Below are 11,379 nucleotides of genomic sequence, written 5' to 3' on the forward strand. Positions count from 1 at the left end.
GATTACTGCAGTAATCAGAAAGACAATGATACAACAAAAATGTATTTGACTAGTTTGACTCTCTATAGATTTTCCAGTATGTAGTTTGGTTTTGTCAGTAGGTGAAGTTAGTGCTTAGCTTCTACATTCGCGCTGTTTCTGCTGATAGTTGGCAGATATGTATGCGTAAGCAGAAAGTTACGTTAGAGTCATAAATGTTTCAGGCATTCTTTCCCAACTGTTAACTGAAGCGAAAGTATGGTTATTCAGCAATTTTCATAGTCAATTTTCAAGCTATACATTATCGTTTGTCTCGACGAGTCTTTGAATTAGTCTACAAAGAGGTTGCAAATAGATCTGAATGTCAGATTTTGAGATGAAGAGGAGAAGGGAAGCCTGGACTTGGAAATGGAGAAGAAAAGCTTTTGAATTTAGGTGCAATTCACAATATTTCACATGGTGCAACCAATGATGGATGGATACAAAAAACTCGTCGACATTTTACGACAGACAAATTCTGTGAATTCGTCTGTTATGCGAAGGGATGTTACTGGTTTCCGTAATTGATTCCGATCAAAAATTGGCTGGAAACGATTCGAGAAGCTTTTGACTGTAGCACTGCAACGGTTGTGCTATGCGCCAAGTTTATGATGCTATGTTTCACTTCGGAGATCAATATAAATGTCGAATTCTCGAAATTCTCATTCTCTTTATCTAGAAGACAAGGAAAGTTGGAGAAAAGAAGGTTTTGCAGTCTCGTGAAATTGATCCGACAGACCTTCGAAAATTTCATCGTTTAAGCTGACAAAATGTTTTAAAAACTATAAGTACAGAACTAGTAGATAATTTGATTGCTGGTATCTAGCATCTGGATTTTTTCTGAAAAATTACTGGAAAATCAGGGAATATCAGGGACTTTTTTTTTTGAGTTTTGAGTCGACACCCTGAGGATGATTCAAGTTGGGTTGTCCGGAAAGTTCGTGCCGAGCTATGGGGAAACAGAAGCATAATTTTTTATGCCAACATGCATTATTCTATTTTATTTATACCATCCTTCACGCAGCCTCAAAATTATGTTATCCCAGAATATGTTTGATTTCTTGTCGAAAAGAGTCGAAGTGTTTTCCCTTGAGAGAACTTTGTAGCGACCTTAACTTGTGATAATCTGAAACAAATAGAGACATGAAGTCTCTCTGAAAATTTTGCCTTGTTTTATATATGTATCATATGGTCTCATTCGGTATGGTATCATATATGCTTATATATTATACATATAAAATTTGCCAAATGTATGTAAAGCTATCCTGAAAAAATGAGTGAGCGAAAACAGATCTCCCAATACTCTACGCAATGTTCGTTCGTTCAATTCGCATTGACGACATTGAGCTTCGTTTCCGGTCATTGTGGAGTGAAAATAATAATGGAATTTTCAGGTGAAATAAAGGCGCTTTTATAATGAAAATGATGAATGGCATTTTACTTTTCCGTATCGAATGTGTGTTCTACGGAATGGAGTAAAACATTTTTCGAAAATTGTGAAAAGTATTAAACAATAAACTGTATCTGATAAAGATTTTATATTATGAAGATAAGCTAATGTGGAAATATTAGGGAAAATATGGATATACTGTTAAGTACAGGGTCTTTCAGATTAAATGCTCACGCAAAAAAATAGAATAGCTCCTTATAATTTTTTTTTTCGCTCCGTCGATGGTAACATTGCATTCCCCACTCCGGGACAATAATGTTCGGCTACTCGTTCAGTCCGATCGGATGGTTTTTAGTGTCAGGATGTACAATTTACAAGAACTAGTATTTTGAGTGAAATCGTATTACTCGAGCAACCGAAGCCTTAATGAAACTTTGTCCTCTTATGGTAAGAATTTCAACATTTCTCGCCGTAAATTACTTCCTCTGGGGATACGTGAAGGACCTTTCCTATGTTAATCAGCCACAAAGTTTGGGCGAACTTAAAGAAGAAATAACTCGGATTTTCAACAGCATCGAAGTCGTAATGTTAGAGTTGTGGATGAAGAATTTTGTTCACCGTTTAAAACGCATTATCGAAAAAAGGGGTGGTCACATCGAAAATGTCTTAAAATAGGCTTTATTTTGGTTTTTTGAAAATAAAAATCGGTTCACTTTTGTAGAAGTCATTAAAATTTATTGCGTGAGCTTTTAATCTGACAGACCCTGTAAGAGTAAGGACTACGTGTTTTAAACTTTTTTTTGACTACTTCTTGACTAAAAGGTATTTATTCAAGTTTTCTTAAATCTAGTACAATTTTTGACGTAGGACTACGTCTTTCATTTCTATACCGGGGTGTAAAATCAAAGTTTCGAAAACGAAAGCGTTACGCCGGAGACCGAGATTTTGAGCGTTAATAGCTCCTAAACAACTGAACGAAATGGTATGATAAACACTTCATTCGAAAGATAAAATGTCTACGCGTTATATACTTGTTACTTTTTGATCCAAAAACTTGTTTCAATAGTCTTAAAATTGCTTTCAAAACAGGCTATTGAAATCACCAATCGATATATAAGCGAGCGGCGCTCGGAAATCCACTCAGTTCTAATTGAACAGTGATTGGAGCATGTTGTCGCTGTTGCGGTGAAACTCTTTATTTATCATGAAAGCGCTGATGAACGGTGTCACCAAGAACCTGTTTGTGCACCCTAGGCCAGAAGGGAATCTATCAGGAGGAGAGTGATACCACAAACGGTTCCCTGGGAAGACATCGCTACACACACATACACGCGCGGCTATTAACAGGTGGTTATCGAGTTGGCATTAACCACTGGTGGGCTTCCAGTATCGAGGAAAATGTGGAAATATCTAATCGTTACTGAAAATAATCTGCCAGTTCCTTTGGGAATTTTCAAAATATATTCATGTAAAAGAGTTTAATTGAATGTTTTCTATCCATGTAACACTGTGACCAAATACATTTGGTTTTGTGGTTTTTCAGTCTATCGCAATTAACAGGATAGCTTCAGAAGATTATTCTTCCCCATCAGTAGGATATTTCCGTATCCAATATTGTATGCGCCCGCAATCGATTATTGCTCAGTCGCCGAAAGTTCCGAGCTCAGAGAGTTCATTCCCCTCTAGTTTGCCTTCCAAATTGCCATCGTAAACCACACCTTCTCTCGATTCAATCACACACAAAAAGCATACTTAAGCGATATTCTGGTGGTGAGACACATTCATTTTTCGTGAGGACATCGACAAGACAACATCGTTGCCTAACGTGCTATAGGAGGTGGACGGCGAAGGATCGACACATACACGTGCAGAACTCTTTCCGTTAGGATGTCATTCAGCATCGAGAAAGTTCCGGATAGATCTAATCGTTGCTGAAAAATAATCTGCCAGTTCCCTTGGAATTGAAAAATACATCCATGCGAAAGAGTTTATTTTAATGTTTTCTAACCATATAACACAGCGACCAAATACATTTGATTTCGTAATTTTTCAATCAAGTGTAATTAGCTGGAAAGCTTCTGAAGATTATTCTTTCCCATCAGTAGGATATTTTCGTATCCAGTATTGGATGCATAACATGAAAAACGGAAAATGTTTCGTATCGCGAAAATTATATAATTTTCAATCGATTATTGCTCATTCGCCGAAATTTTCATATTCAGAGAGTTCATTCTCCTCTAGTTTGCCTTCCAAATTGCCAACGTAAACCACACCTTCTCTCGATTCAATCACACACAAAAAGCATACTTAAATGATATTCTGGTGGTGAAACCCATTAATTTTTCGTGAGGCGTCGTGCACAAATTACGTAACGCGATAAGAGGGGAGGGGGTAGATTTTGCGTTACTTTCTGTTTATTAGAGATAGGAAATTGCGTTACGAAAGGGGGAGAGGGGGTTCAAATTCCGGATTTTTAGCATTACGTAATTTGTGCACGACGCCTGAGGACATCGACAAGACAACATCGTTACTGAACGAGCTGAACGGCGAGGGATCGAGGGATTCATTACCTGGCCTGACCTGACCTGAAATGCAATCAGTTTGTTTTAACTGTGAGGGAGCGCAGAAAAGCCGATCGATCAGAAGGAGAAAAGAAGGTGACCAAGAGAATATCAGCATCGAAATACGGTTCCTCGGGAAGACATCGAAGCAGCCGCCACACACACATACATACACGCGCGCAACTCTTTTCGTTTGCTGGTTATCGAGAAGAAACCTGGAAAGAAATGATCGTTGCTGAAAAATAATCTGCCAGTTCCCATTGGAATTGAAAATTACATTCAAGCGAGTTTATTTAAATGTTTTCTATCCATATAATACTGAGACCACGTTGATACATTTGGTTTTGTGATTTGTCAATCAAGTGCAGTTAGCAGGAAAGCTTCTGAAGATTATTCTTCAGAACAAGGTTTTTTGTATCCAATATTGGATGCATAAAACCTTGAGTCTCCAACGTAACGCTCTCGTTTTTGAAGTCACCCAAATATTTATTTATTCATTCATTCAGGATGGATTTAGATTCAACTTGAAACAAATGATCTCTAAATCAACGATAGTCCTACGTCACCCTTGCGGTTATACCATAGATATAACCCACTTCCTGTTTTTAGTTTACATGTCAATTGATCAGCCTTGGGGCCCGGCAACTTCGTTCAGATTGTATTTTGTATTTATTAATGTTTATAACAATGTATCGTTTATAATCTAATTTACATTTGAACCCGGAAGGAGAGAAATATAGAATTTTTAATTGGGAAAAATTTGACAACCTACCTAACTACAAGAATAAATAAACTATGGGACTAGCTCCCGGATGAATGCGTGCAGGGACCGCTGGCAAGACTCCCTGAATCTAGTCAGGATTTGCACCTGAAGACCAGACAACCGGTGGATCTCGGAATTTCGTGTCCTAGGTGGACTGTCCAGGATCATTCGAAGGATCTTGATTTGGATGACCTGAAGTTTACGGCGGTGGCTATTGGCGCAACCCTCCCAGATTGGCAGACCATACTCAATCACCGGTAAAACGATCTGCTTGTATATCGCGAGTTTTTTTTTCCTCGTTAAAGTAGACTTTCGATTGATGAACGAGTAAAGCGACTTAATAAGCTTGGAACACTTCGTGTATGTTTTGTTCACATGGGAAGCGAAGTTCAGATTCCTGTTCAGGGTGAGACCCAGGTAGACTACAACACTCGACCAATTTATGGGAGAGCTGCTGAGGTGGACTTTCACGTCATTAGGCGGAACAAGTCTTGGTGATTTGGAGTGTGGAAATATTATGGTTTATGCTTTCGCCGCGTTGATGCATTTCTTCCATGATTTTAAGTAGTCAGAAAGAACATCCAGGCCTCTCTGCGAATTTCTAGTTAACGGACGATCACTCGACCCTTGTAGATGATAGCGGTGTCATCAGCGAACATCGACAGCACGCCATCACCAGGTAGGGGAGGAACATCAGATGTATAGATGTTAAACAGGATAGGACCTAGGAGGCTACCCTGCGGAACTCCCGCTATGACGTTGAACATATCGGAGAGCATGTTGTTTAGAGAGACCTGGAAAGTCCTGTCCGAGAGATAGTTCCCGATGAACTTGATAAGGAAGATCGGGAAGTTGAAACGTCGTAGCTTGAACACAAGACCATTGTGCCAGACATTGTCGAACGCCTTTTCGACGTCCAACAATGCCATGGTAGATGTTTTGGACATGGACTTGTTCCGCCTAATGATACGCGTAAGCTGGCTGATAGTGGAGTGACCTTTCCCGAACCCAAACTGCTCCCGGAGGAAGATGTTATTCTGAATTGCAAACTCTAGTAAACTACTAAGAACCAGTTTTTCAAACAGATTTGAGATTGATGACAAGAGGCAGATGGGGCAATGTCATAGTCGATATCGGTGTCGAAACACTACTGGAACTGTGACCAGTCGACGCGGTGGTAGTTGCGTCTCGATAGTGATCCGATAGTGATCAGAGCTGAGCTCTTGGTAGACGACAGGCTCCGAGATATTTGTCGTGTTTGTGATAAATATGTCGATGGTAGCGTGGATACCGGATCGGCTCAAACGGGTGGGACCATCTGGGCTTAGAACGGTGTACTCTGCTTCTCCTTATCATTCAAAGGTGCGCCCTCGGCGGTCGTGCCGGATGTTACACGTGAGTAGGACAGACCCGGGAGAGGGGATTGATTCTGCTGCGACGCTGCGTCCATGAACCGATGCTGCACTGAAGAGCCGCTAAGGATCACTTGGTTGCTTGCGGGGAGGTCGGCAGGCTCACCACGGTTTCGTACATTGTTGAGTGGAAGAGGGGGCAGATTTGGAGCTGCACGGCGTTGTTGAAGCGCGGGAAATTGCACATCGTTGACTGTAGCGGTAACCAAACACCGAAATTTTAATAGCTGTTACTTACAGCTTCAAAGCTGCAATTTTTATTCCAATTAGGTTTTACAAAGGTTACTTAGATATGTAATTACTTACATTCCAGTGGGAAAATAATGGATGAATTATCCACTTATCTAATTCAATAATTATTGTTTATACGTGCTATTGATGAATGCTACATTAAATTTTTATAGAACTATTAATACAAATTATTTAACGCATTACCTTTATAGAAAAATATGCAAAGATTAATTATATTAAATCGTGTGCGTTAATCGTATGCTTCTAACGTGGTTCCTAACACAATTCAGAATGAATAATAGAATTTATTTGACACTCAGACTTCCGATTTGGTTACGTCGAGGGATCACCCGATCACACCATTACTCAGTGACGACGTGGTGACGGTTGTCGTAACATTCCCCGACCCGTGTGGTCCGGGAGTTCCGAAGACGTCCAATACTGCTATCTTCACAGCTGGTCGCAAGATGATTCCCTTCGCCGTTAGAACTCTAGCTTTCCTGACTTGTCCATCAGGAGCTACGAATACCTCTGTGATCCTTCCTTTCAACCATTGGTTCCGCGTCGTTTCATCTACCACGATTACAACATCCCCTACCTGGAGTGGCTTCACTGGCTCAAACCACTTAGATCTTCTGGCTATGACCGGAAGGTACTCTTTTGTCCAACGGCGCCAGAATTCGTCGATCATCCACTGTGCTAACTTCCAGCTATCTCTCAATGCACAACGATAGTCTGATGGTTGTACTGCTGGTTGGTTCACCCCCTGTGTTCCATACAACAAAAAATGACTGGGCGTGAGCGCCTCCTGATCCGCCGAATCAAGAGCGATGTAGGTTAGAGGACGTGAGTTGATAACCGATTCAGCTTCAAGAACGACGGTTTCAAAGACTTCTTCATTCGGATGTCGCTGTCCATTTCCGATAGCAATCATGGCCGTTTTTACGGATCGCACCATCCGTTCCCACAGTCCACCCATGTGTGGAGCTGCGGGTGGATTGAAAATACATTTTGTGCGTGCGTTTGTGAATGTAGAAGCGCAGGTTTCGTTTGCCTTTTTTATCTCCATCCTCAATTGGCGATTTGCCCCGATAAAACAGGTGCCGTTATCGCTGTACACTTCGAGAGGTGCTCCGCGACGTGCCACGAACCGCCGAAAAGCCATTATACACGACTGCGTCGATAGACTATGGACGACTTCCATATGGACCGCTCGAATGTTCAGGCAGGTGAATATAGCCACCCAACGTTTGACTTGGCTTCTTCCGATTTTGACTAACATCGGCCCGAAGTAGTCAATACCAACGTAGGAGAACGGTTTTACGAAGGGTATTAATCGTGCTCTTGGTAACGGTGCCATCCGGGGAGTTCGAGGAGCTGCTTTGGTGTTTTTGCACCACTGACATTCGGATGCTACTTTTCTTACCAGTCGTCGCAAAGCAGGAACGTAGAACCTTTGCCTCATATCGTTGAAAACCGTCTCGTTGTTGGCATGAAGTAAACGTCGGTGATAGCTGTCAGTAAGAAGGAAGGTTATCGGATGTTGTTTCGGTAAAATTATGGGGTACTTAGCTTCGTATGGGGAGAATGGGGCAGCCCCAATACGACTGCCCATTCGAATAACCCCTGATTGATCGATGAATGGAGATAGTTTATATAGTGGACTTGTTCTATCCACCAACGGCCTGACCTGATCGTTTTCATCCATCCGTACATTCAGCAGTTGATATTCTCGATGAAATATTTCTTGCTGCGTTTGCCGCCATAATACATTTTCGGCTTCAACAAGTTCTTCCGAAGAAAGCCATCCTCGGATTTCATCTGATCCACCTTTTTTCATGAACAGTGTCCTTGCTCTGCACACGAATGCAACTGTTCGATGTAGCCGGCTCCAACTAGAGAAACGGGTTACTTCTATAAGCGTGTCGTGTACTAATTGCTGATGAAGGAATAACTGCTTAACTTGCTCTTCCAAGGTCTCCTGACGTTCTGGTTGTAACGGCCATCGTGATTCTGAATGGCGAAGAATAGTTGGACCGTTTAACCATCGACTTTCGGTGCTAAGGTCCGGACCAGCCTGCCATTTGGTGGCGTCATCCGCGACATTTAACTTTGAGGGAACATATCTCCACTCATCAACTCTTGTTGTGGACAGAATTTCACCCACACGGAATGCTACATATTGATGATAACGGAAGGCATCCGAATTTAGCCATGAGAGCACCGTGGAGGAATCTGACCAGAATATCCGTCGTGAATAGGGAAGCGTCAGACTCTGACACACGTTTTCCATCAAGCGTGCTCCGATTAGTGCAGCCTGAAGCTCCAACCTGGGTATCGAAACTGGTTTCAACGGTGCTACTTTACTTTTCGCAATGATGAGAGAGCATTCAACACCGGATTCCCCGCGGGTTCGCAGGTAGATTGCACAAGCATAGGCCTGCCGACTTGCATCCACAAAGGCATGCAGTTCCGACGTCCTTGACTGATCTGAACGTGTGCAACCTAACAGACATCGAGTGATCTTGATCTCATTTAAACGTTTGAGATACTCTTGCCAGTTATTCCAGCTGTCTTGCAAGTGATCGGGAATTTGTTCATCCCAGTTTGTTCCAGCGCGCCAGATATGTTGCATTAGGATTTTTCCATGTATAATAAAATGCGCTATCAAACCTAATGGGTCAAAGACACTCATTATAATCTTCAAAACCTGTCTTTTGGTGAGAATCGATGATTCTGCCGATGATACCTTCACTTCTGAAGGAGAAATGAAGGTGAATATGTCCTGCGCGGGAACCCAATACATTCCCAAGACTCGTTCAGATTGCGAATCCAAATTCATGCTTTTGTTCTCGATTTCTTGCTGCACTCCGAGACTTAGCAAGACCTCTTGGGAATTCGAGATGAACTGCCGAATCTCAAATCCTCCGTTAGCGTGAATGTATTTCACCTGCTTCATCAACTCTACCGCCTCTTCCGCCGTATCCACACTGTCGAGATAGTCATCGACATAGTGGTTGTCGATGACTGCCTTGGCTCCTCGTGGAAACTCCTCCGCATTTTTGTTCTTCACGAACTGTGCTATACATGGAGAACAGGATGCACCGAAAATGGCCACGTCCATTACAAACACTTGCGGCGAATCTTCCGGGTGATCTCTCCATAAAAAACGCAGGAACTGTCTATCTTCTGCACGAATCATAATTTGGTGAAACATTTCACGCAAATCTCCACCGATCGCTACATTTCTCTCGCGAAACTTCATTAGAACGGCGATGAGCGAAGCCATCATATCTGGACCTTTCAGCACAAGGTCATTAAAACTCAAACCTTCCACAACTGCTGCCGCATCCCAAATTAAGCGCACCTTGTTCGGTTTTTTGGGATTTTGTACCACTCCAAGTGGCAAGTACCAGGTTTTCCGATCGTCTGTTAACTCCAATTCCAATTTCGATACACGATGAGTGTAGCCTTTCTCGACGTAGTTTTCTATTATTTCTCGTACCTTGGCATACAAGTGGGGATTTCGCAATAATCGCTTTTCCAAGCACTTCAGACGACGAAGCGCAAGCGGATACGTGTTGGGTAGTTTGTACTCATCCTGATTCCAGAGTAGACCGACTTCATAGCCAGTTGGAACGCGAACAGTTGTTCGTTCGAGAATTTCTGTTGCTCGCTTGTTTTTTTCTGATTCAGGTTTCGTAGTGACACAGGACTCTTCTATGTTGAAGAACTGCCTCATGAGATCGTGCAACGTTGCATTGTCAGGGACTCGTGTTTCTTGTACTGAGTGTAGATGAAGGTGTACTGAATCTTCCGATCCCGAATGTCGACCGTAGATGCTCCAACCAAGTCGGGTTTTAGAGGCTATGAGACCTTCCTTACTTCCTTCCCTTAGCTTCAGTGTACTAATTAATGTCGCGTTATCGACCCCAATAATAATTTTTGGTCTAACATCGAAGTAGCTTGTTATAGGCAAATCTTTGAGGTATGGGTGTGTGTTACATATTTCGTCAATATTCAACGTCTGGCTTGGAAGCTTGAGGTGCTTCACCGTTCGTACGTTAGTCAAAGGGTACTGCTTTTTCATATAAGTTCCGGAAATATTCAACTGGATGCGTTGTGACTTCTCTTCGACTCTCATCACATCACCTGTCCAGCAGAGATGAAGTGGTTCTTCTGGTCCTACCACTCCAAGTTGTTCAGCCACCTCAGCTTCAATTATAGTCGACGTCGATCCGTCATCAAGAAAAGCGAACAGTCTCGCCTCTATACCATTTGCGTAGAGTGTAATCGGTATATAACGCAGCAGAGAACATACTTTCATGAAATGGTGATTTTGGTGCGCGATGTTACTTATATTGTCTGATGATTTTGAAGAACCAGGTTTACTATTCCCTGGAGTTGTAGAGTGTAACAGTGAGTTGTGGCGTAGACGGCAGCTCTCGAAATCACATTCTCTTTTAGAGCGACACGGCCATGATTTGTGTGGCACCAAGCAGATGCGACATAACCCTTTCTCGCGGACTGCTTTCCATCGATCTTCAACATTCAATCGTTTAAACGCATAGCAATCCATAATGAGGTGTCCAGCTTGATTACAATAAGTGCAGGTTTTCACTGGTATAAATTCTGTCGACAAAGTTTCTTTTACTTTGCCAGTCTGGTTCGCACTTGTTTCCGTATGGTGAACGAATAACTTTTCCCTCGGATGTTTATCACGTTTATTCTTATCCAGCTTGGTAGATGTTGCATTCATTGGATCAACATACATCGTCATATCGCTTGCCATCGCTACCAAGTCTGTCATAAACTCAGCGAAAATGACCAGGTTCACTTATAACCTTGTTCGCTTATAGTTCGCCCATTCAAGCTTAAAATTAGGCGGCAATCTTTCCACCAACTCGTAGAGCAGCATGGGATTCGACAAATGATGTTGTTGTTCCGCAACAATCATATGCTCGACCAAATTTTGTACAGCCATACCATATCTGATCAACGTTT

General features: G+C 42.2%; 1 protein-coding gene across 1 annotated transcript; it reads right to left on the minus strand.

The window, feature by feature from the left end:
• Positions 1-6,056: 6,056 nt before the first annotated feature.
• Positions 6,057-11,167, minus strand: LOC129780573 (uncharacterized). Its single transcript, XM_055788969.1, has 2 exons — positions 6,742-11,167; positions 6,057-6,337 (listed from the first exon to the last, which is right to left on the minus strand). The coding sequence occupies exons 1-2, from the start codon at positions 11,165-11,167 to the stop codon at positions 6,057-6,059; spliced, it is 4,707 nt and encodes a 1,568-aa protein (XP_055644944.1).
• Between the last annotated feature and the right edge of the window lie 212 nt (positions 11,168-11,379).

This window comes from Toxorhynchites rutilus, chromosome 1 (assembly GCF_029784135.1).
Source record: "Toxorhynchites rutilus septentrionalis strain SRP chromosome 1, ASM2978413v1, whole genome shotgun sequence".
Classification (NCBI taxonomy): domain Eukaryota; kingdom Metazoa; phylum Arthropoda; class Insecta; order Diptera; family Culicidae; genus Toxorhynchites; species Toxorhynchites rutilus.

Excerpts from the sequence above, each read along its gene's own strand:
- LOC129780573 (XM_055788969.1), bottom strand. The coding sequence starts at position 11,167 with ATGGCAAGCGATATGACGATGTATGTTGATCCAATGAATGCAACATCT. Across the intron at positions 6,338-6,741 it reads CGTCACCACGTCGTCACTGA|TCAACGATGTGCAATTTCCC; the intron begins GTAATGGTGTGA and ends TTACCGCTACAG.